We start from the raw sequence: 16,976 nt of genomic DNA on the forward strand, positions 1-16,976 counted from the left end.
TCCACACGCAGTAAGAGCTCAATAAATGAGTGAATGAATACTGGTTGGTGAATTTTACTTTCCAGGCGCTCAGTACAGTGGTCCACAGGCAGTAAGCGCTCAATAAATGAGTGAATGGATATTGGTGGCCTAAGTGAACTTTCCAGGCGCTTAATACATTGCTCCGCAGACAGTAGGGGGCTCGATAAATGTTTGAATGAATATTGGTTGCTGAACTGTGCTTTCCAGGCGCTCAATACAGTGCTCCACAGGCAGTAAGCACTCACTAAATGAGTGGAATGAATATCGGTTGTTGAATTTTACTTTCCAGGCGCTCAGTACAGTCCTCCACAGGCAGTAAGCGCTCACTAAATGAGTGAATGAATATCGGTGGGTGCCTTTTCCTTTCCAGGCGCTCAGTACAGTGCTCCGCAGACAGTAAGCGCTCACTGAATGAGTGGAATAAATATCGGTGGGTGCCTTTTCCTTTCCAGGCGCTCAGTACAGTGCTCCGCAGACAGTAAGCGCTCACTGAATGAGTGGAATAAATATCGGTGGGTGCCTTTTCCTTTCCAGGCGCTCAGTGCAGTGCTCCGCAGACAGTAAGCGCTCACTGAATGAGTGGAATAAATATCGGTGGGTGCCTTTTCCTTTCCAGGCGCTCAGTGCAGTGCTCCGCAGACAGTAAGCGCTCACTGAATGAGTGGAATAAATATCGGTGGGTGCCTTTTCCTTTCCAGGCGCTCAGTACAGTGCTCCGCAGACAGTAAGCGCTCACTGAATGAGTGGAATAAATATCGGTGGGTGCCTTTTCCTTTCCAGGCGCTCAGTACAGTGCTCCGCAGACAGTAAGCGCTCACTGAATGAGTGGAATAAATATCGGTGGGTGCCTTTTCCTTTCCAGGCGCTCAGTACAGTGCTCCGCAGACAGTAAGCGCTCACTGAATGAGTGGAATAAATATCGGTGGGTGCCTTTTCCTTTCCAGGCGCTCAGTACAGTGCTCCGCAGACAGTAAGCGCTCACTGAATGAGTGGAATAAATATCGGTGGGTGCCTTTTCCTTTCCAGGCGCTCAGTACAGTGCTCCGCAGACAGTAAGCGCTCACTGAATGAGTGGAATAAATATCGGTGGGTGCCTTTTCCTTTCCAGGCGCTCAGTGCAGTGCTCCGCAGACAGTAAGCGCTCACTGAATGAGTGGAATAAATATCGGTGGGTGCCTTTTCCTTTCCAGGCGCTCAGTGCAGTGCTCCGCAGACAGTAAGCGCTCACTGAATGAGTGGAATAAATATCGGTGGGTGCCTTTTCCTTTCCAGGCGCTCAGTGCAGTGCTCCGCAGACAGTAAGCGCTCACTGAATGAGTGGAATAAATATCGGTGGGTGCCTTTTCCTTTCCAGGCGCTCAGTACAGTGCTCCGCAGACAGTAAGCGCTCACTGAATGAGTGGAATAAATATCGGTGGGTGCCTTTTCCTTTCCAGGCGCTCAGTACAGTGCTCCGCAGACAGTAAGCGCTCACTGAATGAGTGGAATAAATATCGGTGGGTGCCTTTTCCTTTCCAGGCGCTCAGTACAGTGCTCCGCAGGCAGTAAGCGCTCCGTGCATGTGACCGTCGCGCGCCCCGCAGGTGCTTAGGACGGCGGGTGCCGTCGGCGCGCGCTCAAGCCAGAGTCGGGAGCGCGAGGCGGCCCGCGCGCCCCGCCCCCGCCGCCGGCCAATGAGCGTCGGCGCCGCGCGCAGGCGCCGTGGCCTCCCGCCGCCGCGGCCGCGGCCGAAGTCTCGCGAGAAGAGCGGCCGCCATTTCCGCAGGGGCTCCTCCCCCTGCCGCCGCTGCCGCCGCCGCCGCCGCCAGCGTCTGAGGGAAGCTTAGGGCCGGTCCTATCGTCCGCTCAGTGTGTGCGCCGGGCTCCTCCCCCGCGCGGGCCCGCGCCCATGCTGTCCGCCCCCGCCGCCCGGGCCTAGGCGCGGCCGCCGCCCCCGTGGTGGTGGCGCTGGTGGTGGTCGGGGCAGCCATGGTGCCCGCCGACGACAAGAGGCTCGTCCCCAACGAGGTGAGGCCGCAGGCCCGGACCGGGACGCCCACACCCTCCTCCTCGTCGTCGTCGTCGTCGTCGTCGTGTTTGCTAAACGCTGACCGGGTGCCCAGCGCTGCCCTAAGCGCTGGGGTCGGAGGGGGGCCTACGTGGGGCCTGCCGGCTGCAGCCCCATTTTACAGGCCAGGCCACTGAGGCCCGGAGGCCTGACGTCGTAATCATATGGAGGAGGAGGAGGGTGTTTGTGAAGCGCTGACTATGTGATCAGCACTGCTCTAAGCGCTGGGGTGGGGCGGAGGTGGGCGGGGGGGCCTACAGGCTGCAGCCCCGTTTTACAGGCCAGGCAACTGAGGCCCGGAGGCCTGACGTCGTAATCATATTAAGGAGGAGGAGGCGGAGGGTGTTGAAGCGTTGACTATGGGATCGGCCCTGCCCTGAGCGCCGGGGTGGGTCGGAGCTGGGCAAGGGGGTACGCGGGGCCTGCAGGCTGCAGCCCCATTTTACAGGCGAGGGAACTGAGGCCCAGAGCAGTGACGGCTTAATCTTAATAATAATGAGGAGGAGAGGGTTTGTTAAGCGCTGACTATGTGATCAGCACTGCCCTAAGCGCTGGGGATGGTAGGGGGTGGGCAGGGGGTCCCTTTATAGATGAGGGAACTGAGGCCCAGGGGCGTGACAACTTAACAATAAATAATAATAATAATGAGGAGGAGGGTGTTAAGCGCTGACTATGTGATCAGCACTGCCCTAAGCGCTGGGGTTGGTAAGGGGTGGGCAGGGGGTCCCTTTATAGATGAGGGAACTGAGGCCCAGGGGCGTGACAACTTAACAATAAATAATAATAATAATGAGGAGGAGGAGGAGGGTGTTAAGCGCTGACTATGTGATCAGCACTGCCCTAAGCGCTGGGGTTGGTAGGAGGTGGGCAGGGGGGTCCTACGTGGGGCCTGCAGGCTGCAGCCCCATTTTACAGGCGAGGGAACTGAGGCCCGGAGGCCTGGCGTCGTAATCTTAATATTAATAATAATGAGGAGGAGAGGGTTTGTTAAGCGCTGACTATGATCAGCGCTGCCCCAAGCGCTGGAGTTGGTAGGAGGTGGATGGGGGCGGGGGGACCTTTATAGATAAGAGAACTGAGGCCTGCAGCAGTGACGGCTTAATAATAATAATAATAATGAGGAGGAGGGTGTTTAAACGCTGTTTATGTGATCAGCACTGCCCTAAACGCTGGGGTTGGTAGGGGGTGGGCAGGGGGGTCCCATTATAAATGAAGGAACTGAAGCCCAGGGGCGTCACATCTTAATAATAATAATAATAATAATAATAATGAGGAGGAGGAAGGTCTTTGTTAAGCACTGACTATGTGATCAGCACTGCCCTGAGCACTGGGGTTGCTAGGAGGTGGGCAGGGGGTCCCTTTATAAATGAGGGAACTGAGGCCCAGGGGCGTGACATCTTAATAATAATAGTATTAATAATAATAATGGTGATGAGGGTGTTTGTTAAGCGCTGAATGACTATGTGATCAGCACTGGCCCAAGCGCTGGGATTGGTAGGAGGTGGGCAAGGGGTCCCTTTATAGATAAGGGAACTGAGGCCCGGGGCATGACGTCTTAAAAATAATAATATTAATAATGATGAGGAGGAGGGTGTTTGTTAAGCGCTGACTATGTGATCAGCACTGCCCTCAGTTCTGGGGTTGGTAGGAGGTGGGCAGGGGGTCCCTTTATAAATGAGGGAACTGAGGCCTAGGGGCGTGACATCTTAATAATGATAATAATAATGGTGATGAGGGTGTTTGTTAAGCGCTGACTATGTGATCAGCACTGTCCTAAGTGCTGGGGTTGGTAGGAGGTGGGCAGGGGGTCCCTTTATAGATAAGGGAACTGAGGCCCAGAGCAGTGATGGCTTTATAATAATAATAATGAGGAGGAGGAGGAGGGTGTTTAAGCGCTGTTTATGTGATTAGCATTGCTCTAAGTGCTGGGGTTGGTTGGAGATGGGCAGGGGGTCCTACGTGGGGCCTGCAGGCTGCAGCCCCATTTTACAGATGAGGGAACTGAGGCCCAGAGGCGTGACGTCTTAATCTTAATAAGGAGGAGGGTGTTTGCTAAGCGCTATGTGACCAGCACTGCCCCAAACGCTGGGGCTGCTAGGAGATGGGCAGGGGGTCCTACGTGGGGCCTGCAGGCTGCAGCCCCATTTTACAGATGAAGGAACTAAGGCCCAGAGGCCTGATGTCTTATAATAATAATAATAATGATAATGGTATTTAAGTGCTTACTATGTGCAAAGCACTGTTCTAAGCGCTGGGGGAATACAAGGTGATCAGGTTGTCCCACGTGGGGCTCACAGTTTTTAATCCCCATTTGACAGATGAGATAACTGAGCCACAGAGAAGTGAAGTGACTTGCCCAGAGTCACACAGCTGGCAAGCAGCGAGGTGGAGATTCGAACCCATGACCTCTGACTCCCAAGCCCGGGCTCCTTCCACTCAGCCACGCTACTTCTCTGATGATGATGAGGGTGGTGATGAGGGTGTTTGTTAAGCGCTGACTATGTGCCCAGCACTGCCCCAAGCGCGGGGGTTGATAGGAGGTTGCCAGGTGGCCCCACGTGGGGCTCACAGGCTGCATCCCCCCTTTATAGACGAGGGAACTACTGAGGCCCAGAGAAGTGACGTGATGAGGGTGTTAGTTAAGCACTTACTATATGCCAAGCACTGTTTTAAGCGCTGAGGCACAGAAAAGTGAAATAATAATAATGATGATGGTGTTTGTTAAGCACTCACTACATGCCCAGCGCTGTTCTCAGCACTGGAATAGATACCAGGTAGTCAGGTGGTCCCATGCCGGGCTCACAGTCTTCATCCCCATTTTCCAGATGAGGGAACTGAGGCACACAGCAGTGAAGTAAAAATAATAATAATAGTGATGGTATTTAAGTGTTCACTATGTGCCCAGCACTGTTCTAAGTGCTGGGGGAGATGCGAGGTAAACAGGTTGTCCCACATGGGGCTCACGGTCTTCATCCCCCATTTGACAGATGAGGGAACTGAGGCACAGAGATGTTAAATGGCTTGCTATAAGGTCACACAGCAGACAAGTGGCAGAGCCGGGATTAGAACCCACGACCTCTGACTCCCGAGGCTGGGCTCTTTCCACTGAGCCACGCTGCTTCTCAAAACCAATCTCTCTGAGGGGGAATGGGGACAGGGGACTGTGAGTGAGAGAGAGAGAAAAGGGACTCATAATAATCATAATTGTAATGATCATAATCATCATCATCATAAGGACTTAGTGGCAAGAGCACATCTTGGGAGTCAGAGGTCGTGGATTCCCCGCCGCTTGTCAAATGTGTGACCTTTGGTCAAGCCTCTTCACTTCTCCGGGCCTCAGTGACCTCATTTGTCAAATGGGGATGAAGTCGGTGAGCCCCACGTGGGACAGCCTGACAACCTCGTATCAACCCCAGCGCTTAGAACAGTGCTTGGCGCAGAGGAAGCGCTTAACAAATATCAGTATTATTATTATTTTTTCCTCTGGGCCTCAGTTACCTCATCTGGAAAATGGGGATTGGGACTGTGAGCCCCACGTGGGACAACTGGATAGCCTTGTATTTACCCCAGCACTTAGACCAGTGCTGGGCACATAGTAAGTGCTTAACAAATGCCATCATTAATATTGCATGGTTTTAAGCGCTTACTATGTGCCAAGCACTGGTGGGCAGGCCAAGAGGCTGGGGGCCGAAGCTGCCCCGCGGTCACGTCAACGAGCTCCAGCCCCGCCGCAGATTCATTCAATCATTTATTAAACGCTTACAGTGTGCAGAGCACTGTACTAAGTGCTTGGGAAGTACAAGTACCCAGCTCTGGCCAGACTGGGTAGTAATAATCATCGTCATAATGATGGTAGTGGTTAAGCGCTTACTGTGTGCCAGGCACTGTACTAGGTGCCGGGGTGGATACAGGCAAAGCAGGTTGGACGCAGTCCCTGTCCCACCTGGGGCTCCCGGTCTCGAGCCCCATTTTGCAGCTGAGGGAGCGGAGGCCCAGTGAAGTGACCTGCCCGAGGTTCCACAGCAGACAAGGGGAGGAGCCGGGATTAGAATCCACAACTTTCCGATTCCCAGGTCCGGGCTCTTCCCACTAGGCCACATTGCTTCTCTGGCAGGGAAAGGGGTTTGCCGAGGGCGGCTCAGGCTTCGCCCCGACCCAGCAGCTCTTTTAATAATAAAAATCGTAATAACAGTAATGCTACTTGTTAAGCGCTTAGTATATGCCAAGCACTGTTCTAAGCGCTGGGTAGATACAGGGGTAATCAGGTTGTCCCACGTGGGGCTCACGCTTTTCATCCCCATTTTACAGGTAACTGAAGCCCAGAGAAGTGAAGTGACTTGCCCAAGGTCAGACAGCAGATTAGTGGTGGAGGCGGGATTAGAACCCACGTCCTCCGACTCCCAATCCCGCGCTCTTTCACTAAGGCTGCTTCTCTAGTAATTATGATGGTATTTGTTAAGCGCTTACTATGTGCCGAGCACTGTCCTGAGCACAAGGGTGGAGGCAAGGTATTCAGGTTGTCCCACATGGGGCTCTGACTTTTAATCCCCATTTTACAGATGGGGTAACTGAGACACAGAGAAGTGAAGCGATTTGCCCCAGGTCACCCAGCAGACAAATGGCGGAGGCGGGATTAGAACCCACATCCTCTGGCTCCCGGGCTCTTTCCACTAAGCCGCGCTGGTTTTTATTCATGACATTTAAGCGCTTATTAGGTGACGAGCCCTGTACTAAGCGCTGGGAGAAGGTCCAAGTTCACCAACTCCCACACGGGACTCTCAGTCCAAGTAGAGGGGACAGGTATTGAAGCCCCATTTTGCAGGTGAGGGAACTGAGGCCCAGAGAAGCAAAGTGACTTGTTACAGTCACGCAGCCGGCGAGCGACAGAGGCCAGGATTAGAACCCAGGTCCTCTGGCTCCTTGGCCGATGTCCGATCCGCTAGGGCCATGCTGTTTCAGAACCCTTCTGCCCTCCTTCGCCTCGGTTTGGGGAAGCCCGGGCACCAGGCTCTTAGGCGGGAAGTTCGAGGGCTTCTTTTTGCAGTAGAAGAGCTCTGATGATGATGATGATGATGATAATAATAATAAATGTGCTTTCCTGGATGGACGGAGCCAGTGCCCAACCCTGGAGCCGTGGGGAAGTCGAGCCGGCCGTTCTGCCCGTGACCTCAGCCTGCCCAAAAATGGGAAATTTGGAAACCAGTAGAGGGCTCGGCACATAGTAAGCGCTTAAGAAATGCCATCATCATTATTCCCAAATTCCATGTAGAGAAATAGGACCGGAGTATTTACGGAGCAGTGGAGTCCATCCAAAGTAAGTCTTCCGTCACCGGAGTAGTGGGTGACTAATGGGAAAACCTGGCACCGGCCATTCCACCTTTAAGCTATATAAATAGTAGGCCTTTTGACTTGATAAAGGTCTTTAGTGCATTCAGCTGGGTATTTTTAACCGGTGGGGGTTGTGGGTTTTTCTTTTTTATTTCTCTCCCTGAAGAAGTCAAGTTTTTCTTTTTTATCCCTCCCTGAAGGAGTCAAGTTCGGTTTGGCAGGGGAAAAAAAATTAGAAGAGCCCGTTAAGCATCGATGGTTTCCGTGGATTGGAATGCCTTGGGCAAGACGTCATTCGTTCGTTCATTCAATAGTATTGATCGAGCGCTTACTATGTGCAGAGCACTGTACTCAGCGCTTGGAATGAGAAGCAGCGTGGCTCAGTGGAAAGACCCCGGGCTTGGGAGTCCGAGGTCATGGGTTCGAATCCCGGCCGTGCCACTTGTCAGCTGCGGGGCTGTGGGCAAATCACTTCACTTCTCTGGGCCTCAGCGACCACATCTGTAAAATGGGGATGAAGACTGTGAACCTTACGTGGGACAACCTGATTACCCTGGGTCCACCCCAGCACTTTGAACAGTGCTCTGCACATAGTAAGCCCTTAACAAATACCATTGTTATTATTATCATAATTCGGCAACAGAGAGAGACAATCCCTGCCCAATGACGGGCTCACGGTCTAATCGGGGGACACAGACGGCAAAACAGAACAAAAAAAAGCAAGTTATACCAATAGCATTCAAAGACCATCCTCTTGTGATATTTTGCTTTTTAATTGGGAAGAGAGAGAGATGTAGACGCAGCCCACCTTTGCTACTTGTTGTCCATCAGGAAGCGCACACAACCCCTGGGAAGAGCGTGGGCCTCAGTGTAAGAACGCCTGGGTCTTCCTCTCAGCTCTGCCACTTCCCTGCTGTGGGTGACCTTGGGCAAATTTCCTCCCTTCCACTATCCGTAAAAGGAGGGTTAATACTGGTTCTCCCTTTCCTCCAGACCCCGAACCCCATGTGGGAAAGGAAATATGTGTGACTCGATGGATCTTGTATCGACCCCAGCGTTTAGTACAGTGCCGGGCCTGTAGGAAGTGCTTAACACCCAGTGTGATGTTTAAGCTGGTGTAGATTTGGGGTTCGTTCAAAACCTCATCTCTCTAAAGTCGGTCACTCGTATTTATTGAGCGCTTACCCTATGCAGGGCACTGTACTAAGCACTTGGGAGCGTCCAGGATAAACGGTAAACAGGCACATTCCGTGCCCGCAACAAGCTTACGGACTAGAGGGGGAGGCAGACAGTAATAAATAAAATTAGAGAAATGTGACGGAAGGGCTGGGGGAGCTGAGAGCAGAAATGAGAAAGGGAGTGAGTCGGATGGACGAAAAGAAAAAGAGGGGCTTAGTCAGGGAAGGCCTCTTGGAGGAGACGTGCCTTCAATAAGGCTTTGAAGGGCTGGGGGGAGAGTCAATGTCTGGTATTCATTCATTCAGTAGTATTTATTGAGCGCTTACTATGTGCAGAGCACTGTACAATTGGAATGGACAATTCGGCAACAGATAGAGACCATCCCTGCCCAATGACGGGCTCACTGTCTAATCGGGGGAGACAGACGGACAAAAACAGGACAACATAATCATGATAAATAGAATGGAGGGGATGTACACCTCATTAACAAAATAAATAGTGTAATAAAAATATATACAAATGAGCCCAGTGCTGAGGGGAGGGAAAGGAAGATGGGGAGGAGCAGAGGGAAGTGGGGGGGAAGGGGGACTTAGCTGAGGGGAAGTGAAGAGGGTGTCAGAGAGGGAGCAGAGGGAAAAGGGGAAGCTCAGCCTGGGAAGGCCTCCTGGAGGAGGTGAGCTCTCAGCAGGGCTTTGAAGCGGGAAAGAGAGTTTGGCGGAGGTGAGGGAGGGCATTCCAGGACAGAGGAGAGAGGGCGTTCTGGGCCAGAGGCAGGACGTGGGCGAGAGGTTGGTGGCGAGGTAGCCGAGATGGAGGTAGAGAGAGAAGGTTGGCATTAGAGGAGCAAAGGGTGCGGGCTGGGTGGTAGAAGGAGAGCAGTGAGGTGAGGTAGGAGTGGGCGAGGTGGTTGAGTGCTTTAAAGCCAAGCCGAAATTGTCTTAGCCAATTTCATCTTGATCCTTTCTGGTCCGAGACGCAAGGGTCTACCGGACACCTTTGTCCGTTCCTCAAAACTAGGGAGCCGCGGGTCAGGCATTGGGGTTCTTTACTCGTTTTGATAGTGAGGGAGTAAGGTTAGACTCATCTTCCAGGGTCCTCCTCGGAGTGCCTGAAGCCTAGTGATGTTATCCTCGTAGATTTAAGCGAGAGACTTAGATCTCCTCCTCTTCAGCAGGTTATCTGTGCTTTGGTGCAAGGCCGATTGTATCTCTTCTTTTTTTCCCCTCCCGATTTCTCTTTAAAACACAGCAAACATTGCTTCTAATCATTCGAGCCCTGCCCCCCGCGAATGAAGTGAGAACCTGACACTCAGAATTACATTATCGTCTCCCGAAAAGACCCATCAAACCCCATTTTTATTTATGCTCCATTTGCATTGGTCCTCTGGCACAGTTGAGATCCTTAGATGACGCAGGTGATATCATTCGAGCCTTCCTGCCAAAGCAGGACTCAGATGGGTGTCGCCCCAATTTGGCCAAGTCGCGGACTGCAGAATGCAATGCCGAGGGAGAAAAATGAGAGTCGGGACTATCTCAACCTTGAGCCGCTATTGATGGGAGTAGAGGAAATGGTGGATTTTTGTCTGTCAGATGAGGCAAAAATGACAGTTCTATGCAGATTCTCTTTGCCCTGTCAACTTTTAACAGTTCGAAAATGCCCTGTCCCTAGGGCCTGTATTCTCTGTTGGTCTTATTAAAATCATGTTGACGGAAGAGGGAACACCTTTGGAAGACAGATATGATGCCAGGATGCTTAACTTTATTAGCTGCTGGGGATGAACTGCAAGACATATAGAATCATTTAGATTAAGGTCAAGTTTCAATTGTTTTCAATGTTTTGGCTAGACAGTAGATTAATTTGCTAAGTGTTGATCGAGAAAATTTTTTTCCTTAAAATTGCCAAGGGAGTTATTTGGTAAAGAGTTCCGGAATCGCTTTCGTCAGCCCTATTTCAGAACGCTTCATCCGTGCTCATTGTTTGAGGAAGCTGGTTTTATCTGTATTTCCACAGTTTTGTCAAGTTGATCATTCAGTCATATTTATTGAGGGCCTACTCTCTGCGTAGCACTGAACCAAGCCCTTGGGAGAGTGCAGTATAACAGCAAACAGACGCCTTCCCGCCCACAAGAGGCTCGCGGTCTAGAGGATCAGATGATGGAAGTGAGGAAGAGAAGGTTCATCTGATAATGGATGATCTTGACGCCACTTTTGACTTTTTGCAGTAGACGAGCCCTGATGGTAATGTTTCCCAGGACTTAAGGAGCCAATACGCGACCCTGGAGCCGTAAGGGAGTTGGCAGTTCTGCCCTCTGGGGCCGCAGCCTCACCGATAACGGGGTTGCCTTCCTTTGAAAATCAACACTGCCTTTACGATTTTCGTAAAACATGACTTATTGACTTTTGAATTAGCGGTAATTCCTTTCTTGACTGGGGAAACAAAGTGATGTATGAGGTCCACAGCCAAAGTCCTGTAGAAAAGTGGTGCAAACTTGGGTGGAGAGGAAAACCAAGTCCTTAGATTTCCCCAAGTGTGGTTGTTGTAATCAACCCATCGGTCACATATTGAGCCCTGAACTGTGCACAGAAGACTGAACTAAGCGCTTGGGTGAGTACGGTATATCCGAGTTGGGAGGCAGGTTCCCCGCTCACAACAAGCGTACGGTCTAGAAGTAGTTTAGTGCTTAATTTTTCCCAACATGAGTGCTTTTCAGGACTCTTGGGGCTCAGATGATACCGTGGGGCCTAGCCGCTGTCAGCACTTCTTCTTGAGGTGCTAAAATGACTTAATTTTTTTTTTCTAGGCCAGTGCTTTAATCTCCTCCCTGACCTCAGACCATCTCATGTGGCCCCCATATACCCAGACTCACCTTACACTTCCAGTTCTCCAGATTCCGTTTCTTTATTCTTTTAAAAAAATCTCTTGAAACCCTAGCTTCTCCAAGCAGCTTTTCCCTTTTAATTGGAAACGGCATTGTTTTCCCCCTTCCTGTTTTCCGGTTGTAAAACCTGAACTACGGTCTCCATCCCTCAGAAGATATGGAGGCTTAAAGCGACACAAAATATAATTTTATTTATTTTGATGGTGACGTTGTAGTTAAATCTATTTTTTCTTTTGCCGCTGGGTATATCAGTGTTTCGTACTTGAGATCTGTAAGCTCCAGGAAGTCAGTGACCATAGCTAGCTGACCTTGTTGTGTAAAGTGTGCTCGTGAATGCTTGGTAAATGCAACAAGCTTACAGGGGAAGAGAGATATTAATATAAATAAATTACGGTTGTACCTAAGTACGTTTGAGAAGCTGCATAGCCTAGTGGATAGAGCAAGGGCCTGGGTGTCAGAAGGACCTGGGCTCTTATCTCGGCTCCGCCACTTGTCTGCCCTGTGACCTTGGGCAAGTCACTGGACTTGTCTGTGCCTCAGGGACCTCATCTGTCAAACGGGATTAAGACTGTGAGCCCAATGTGGGACAGGGACTGTGTTCAACCTGATTTGCGTGTACTGATCCCAGCGCTTAGTACAGTGCCTGGCACGTAGTAAGTGCTTAACAAACACCACTGATATTATTACTATTCATTCAGTCTTATTTACTGAGCACTTTTCTACTCCAGCACTTAGTAGAGTGCATAGTAAACGCTTAACAAACACCATTAAAAAAAAGTGCTGTGGGGCTGAGGGAGGGGTGAAAAAAGGGAGCCAATCCAGTGTAAGGGCGATGCAGAAGGGAGTGGGAGAAGCAGGGACTTAGGACAGCCCTCTTGGAAAAACTGCCTTCAATAAAGCTTTGAAGGAGGGGAGAGTAATTGGGTCTTGGATATGAAAAGGGAGGGCATTCCGGGCCAGAGGTCGGGGGTGAGATAGTGGAGATCGAGGTACAGTGAGTAGATTGGCATCTGAGGAGCAAAGAATGTGGACTGGATTATAGTGGGAGAGCAGTGAGGTGAGGTAGGAGGAGTCAAGGTTATTGAATGCTTTAGAGCCACTGGTAAGGTGTGTCTGTTGTGGAGGTGGATGGGCAACCACTTGAGGAGTGGGGAAACAATGGGCTGAATGCTTTTGTAGAAAAATGATCCGGGCAGCAGAGTGAAGTATGGACTGGAATGGGGGAGAGACAGGAGGCGGGGAGGTCAGCAAGGAGGCCGATAGAGTAATTAAGGAGGGATAGGAGGAGTGATTGGATTAACGTAGTTGGCAGTTTGGTTGGAGAGGAAAGGGCAGATTTTAGCGATGTCGTGGAGGCCGAACCAACAGGATTTAGTGATCGATTGAATATGTGGGTCGGATGAGAGAGAGGAGTCTGATAACACCCAGATTACGGGCTTGTGAGACAGGAAGGGTGGTGATGCTGTCAACAGTGATGGGAGAGTCAAGGAGAGGACAGGGTTTGGGTGGAAGGATGAGTTCTGTTTTGGACATGTTAAGTGTGAGGGGTCGTTGGGACAAGTAGAGATGTCTTGAAGGCAGGAGGAAATGTGGGACTGAAGAGGAGCTAGATCGTGGCTGAAGCGGTAGATCTGAGACCCATCTGCATTGAGATGGTAGTCGAAGGCCTGGGAGTGGATGAATCCTCCTAGGGAGTGGGTATAGATGGAGAAGAGAAAGGGATCCCCACAATTAGGGGCAGAAAAGGAGCCCATGAAAGTAACTGAGCAGCCAGAGAGATAGGAGAACCAGGAGAGGACAGTGTCAGTGAAGCCAAGGTTGGATAATGTTTCCGGAAAAGAGTGGTCGACAGTGTTGAAGGCAGCCGAGAGGTCAAGGAGGATTAGGATGGAGTAGAAGACGTCGGATTTGGCAAGAAGGAGATCATTCATGACTTTGAGAGGACAGTTTCTGTGGAGTGACGGGGATGGGAGACGAATTGGAGAGGAGCGGAGGTAGACGACTCACACAAGGAGTTTGGAGAGGAATGGTAGGAGTGAGGTGGGGTGATAACTGGAGGGAGCCTTGGGATCGAGGGAGGTTTTTTTTTTTGGGATGGGAGACATGAACATATTTGAATGTGATGGGGAAGAAGCCATTGGAGAGCAAACAGTGGAAGATGACAGTCAAGGGGTGGGGGGTAAGTGCTTTGATAACGTGTGAAGGGATGGGGTCAAATGCGTTAGGTGGAGGGGGTGAATTTTGAGACAAGGCAGGAGATCTCTTGGGATACTGCTAGGAAGAATGGGAGAGTTGAAGGGGCAGGAGGAGGGAGGGACTGAAGAGAAGGGGACATTTTAGGGAGATCATACCAGATAGTTGCAGTTTTCTCAAAGTAGGGTAGCCCGGTCATTAGGGATAAGGGATGAATAAGGCAGGAATCGGGCTTTGAGAAGGCTGTTGAACGTCTGGAATAACCTGCGAGCGCGATGGGCTTGGGTGTCGATATGGATGGAGAAATAATTTTGCTGGGCAGAGGTGAGGTCAGTGTTTAAAGCACACAGGGATAAACTTGAAGCGAAGTCGGCCTATCTAGATTTCTGCCAGCAGCGCTCTGCAGCTCTTCGCGAAGGAAGTGGACTGTGGAGGTTATGCGGGACTGTGGGGTAGCGGTATGAGATGGACGAAGGGATAGGCGGGCGAGCGAGTTTAGTTCATTAGAGAGAGTGATGTCGAAGGCATCCCTTTAGGCATCAAGAGGAGGTAGTTTGGGATCGGAGAGGAAAATCTCGACTGGAGTGGGGAGAAGCAGGAACTAGGACGGTCAGTGAGGAGGGTGATGGAGTAGTCAAGGCGGCATGTGGTAAGGGCTTGGATCAACATTGTAGCCGTCTAGATGGAGAGGAAAGGACAGATTTCAGTGCTGATGTGAAGACAGAACCATCAGGAATATTTGTGTTGTATGAGATGAATCAAGGACAATGCCAAGGTTGGGGCTTGTTTTACAGGGAGGAGGTTACAGTTTCCTAACATTCACTATATAATCAAATGCTCACTACACTCTTAAAGATTGAAATCTTTTCTGTAACTTATTTGAAGCTTGAGTTTCACATTTTTTTGTTGTGGCATTAAAACACTTTTTTTTTTTTAAGTGTTAAGGTTTTATGTCCTTTTTTTTGGTCCAAGGGAAAATTGATTTTTATTAACAGCAATGTAAATTCGACTAAAGTATGATTTTTTTTCTGGAATAAAACATGCCATTTTCACATTTTTTTCCAAGCTTAAATTATAGCAAAGTTCCCAGAAACTCATTTGATTCAACAGTAGTGTAATAAGACCACCTGAGCATGTAAACAAGTCTTATTTTGTCACTGGCTGAGTCATTGCTAGCCAACAAGAGCCTTCACATAGAAGAAATCTTCCTGTAATCAGGATAGAAAGTAACATTTAATAGTAAGTGAAGTGAAATTTTTTTCTTTGAAGAGTAGTTTAATGTAAATTTATATTAAAAAAAATTCCACCCCATAAATTAGTGGAGTTGTCCTCTGCCATCCTAGGGGACGAATGCATGGCAAAGAGATGAAATTCCCAATCGTATATATGGGAGAAGAGAAAGTTTAGTTCATTAATCTGTGCTTTATCTCAAACTAGGATATTTGAACTAGGAAAAAGGGCTCCTTGAGAAGTCTTCTGTTTGGATCCGCCTATCTTTAGGTCTATACTAGATATTTAGGAGTGTGCAATGAAGAAGACAGAGTCCTCCATCTCAAGGAGTTTATAATCTAATGGGCGAGACAGACACTTGTGTACATGTTAGAGGTATTACAGTAAAAAGGAATGGTTAGATGACCACCTAAGAGCTAAACTTTTCTGCATCAAAAAGAAACTCCCAACAGTCGCTTTTAAGGCCCGCAGATCCGCACTCTCCCTCTTTCTTATCTACTCTCTTCTCCCACCGCAGCTCATACACTCTTTTCCTCCCTACCTAACCTACGCAATCACTCACTGTACCATCTTCTTTCCTCTCCTGCCTCCAGCCTCTGGCTCACTCTTCCTCTTGCTTGCGACTCCCTCCTCTTTCCAACCTGCCAGTCCACAGCCCACCCCCACTTGAAAGCCTTTCTCAAGTCCCTCCTCCTTCAGAAAGTCTTCCCCAGTGAATTTTTCTTCTTCCCCCTCTTATCTTCCCTCCTCAGCACTTTTGCATCACCTCTGCACTTAGGAATATAAAAGCCCCAAGTTGCCCTTCAGTACCTGGCAACCAACTCTGTTTAAACACAACCGATCCACATGTCCACCTTTGCATTTGTTCCTCCTGCCTATCTGTAAATCAATTTGTGGGTCTCCCTTGCTAATTTGTTAGCTTCTTGAGAGCAGGTATTGTACGTTCGGGTATTACGTGTTCTGACTCCACTGTACCCTCCCAAGAACTGAGTGGTGTTCAGCATTCGTGAGCAGCTCCTTAATCGCTATTGATTGATCAATTGAAAAGTATGGCTGATGGGTTGACATGACCAGGAAGGGGAGGATTAATTGGAGAGTGCCTCCTGGAGGAGGTGGCTTAATATTTAATTTCGTGGCCCAAACAGCCAATGAACAGTTTGTATGTGTGGAGTAGCCATTATTTTTTCAGTTCACTCTTTCAACTGTCTTTGGTATATAAAAAGTATAAACTGCGAATGTTGTGACAGGCTTTTAGTTTGAATGCAGATCATGAGTTCCCCAAAGCCAGCAGCTGTCCAATTCCTACATCTGTATTCCTTCCCACTGCTTAGTACAGTGTTCTGCACCTAGTAAATACTTAATAGTATTACTAATATACTGTTGTTGTTATTATAAATTGTATTAATTGAGAGCTTACTGTATTGAAAGAACTGCACTAAGCGCTTGGGAGAGTGCAATATAACATCAGGCACATTGCCTGCCCACAAGGAGCTCACAGTCTAGAGGGGGAGGCAGACATTAATATAAATAAAATATGTGCTGTGGGGAAGAGAGGTAGGATGAATGAAGGAGCAAGTATGAGTGGCGCAGAAGGGAGTGGGAGAGGAGAGAAGGGCTCAGTCTGGAAAGGCTTCCTGGAGGAGATGTGCCTTCTGTAAAGCTTTGAAGTGGGGGAGAGCAATTATCTGTCTGATAGTATTCGTCAGCAACCCTTAAATCTGGTAGAGTCTTGTCTACTGATTTGACAGAAATCTACTTGGGAATCTGGAGGCATTTTGGGATTCTCTCAACTCTATTGAATGTTTAAAGAAGATTTTTTAAAAACTTGGATTTACTTCTGAATTCTTGGCTCATGTTACAGCTTGCTAAAGCTGCTAGTATGGATAGCGAGTACAAAAAGAAGCTACTGTGCCTTCTCTGACATCCATATTTTTGTAATTCTAGAACGATAGAACTGGAAGGGGCATGAAGAAACCATCTGGCCTTCTCTTTGTCCGGTCATATATTAAATTGTTTGGAGAGGATGGTCTTTAAAAGATCTCCTCAGGAGGAGAACTCATGACTTCTCTGGGTAGCTGGTTACACTGATGTTTACATTCA

The 16,976-nt window shown here is 49.4% G+C and overlaps 1 protein-coding gene across 1 annotated transcript in view; it reads left to right on the forward strand.

The window, feature by feature from the left end:
• Positions 1-1,823: 1,823 nt before the first annotated feature.
• The window catches only part of USP47 (ubiquitin specific peptidase 47), an 80,236-nt gene continuing 65,083 nt past the window's right edge, over positions 1,824-16,976 (forward strand). The window contains exon 1 of the mRNA XM_029059159.2: positions 1,824-2,028. Within this exon, the coding sequence (XP_028914992.1) occupies positions 1,990-2,028 (39 nt within the window). The 5' untranslated portion in view covers positions 1,824-1,989. The remainder of the gene's footprint in view (positions 2,029-16,976) is intronic.

This window comes from Ornithorhynchus anatinus, chromosome 3, assembly GCF_004115215.2.
Source record: "Ornithorhynchus anatinus isolate Pmale09 chromosome 3, mOrnAna1.pri.v4, whole genome shotgun sequence".
Classification (NCBI taxonomy): domain Eukaryota; kingdom Metazoa; phylum Chordata; class Mammalia; order Monotremata; family Ornithorhynchidae; genus Ornithorhynchus; species Ornithorhynchus anatinus.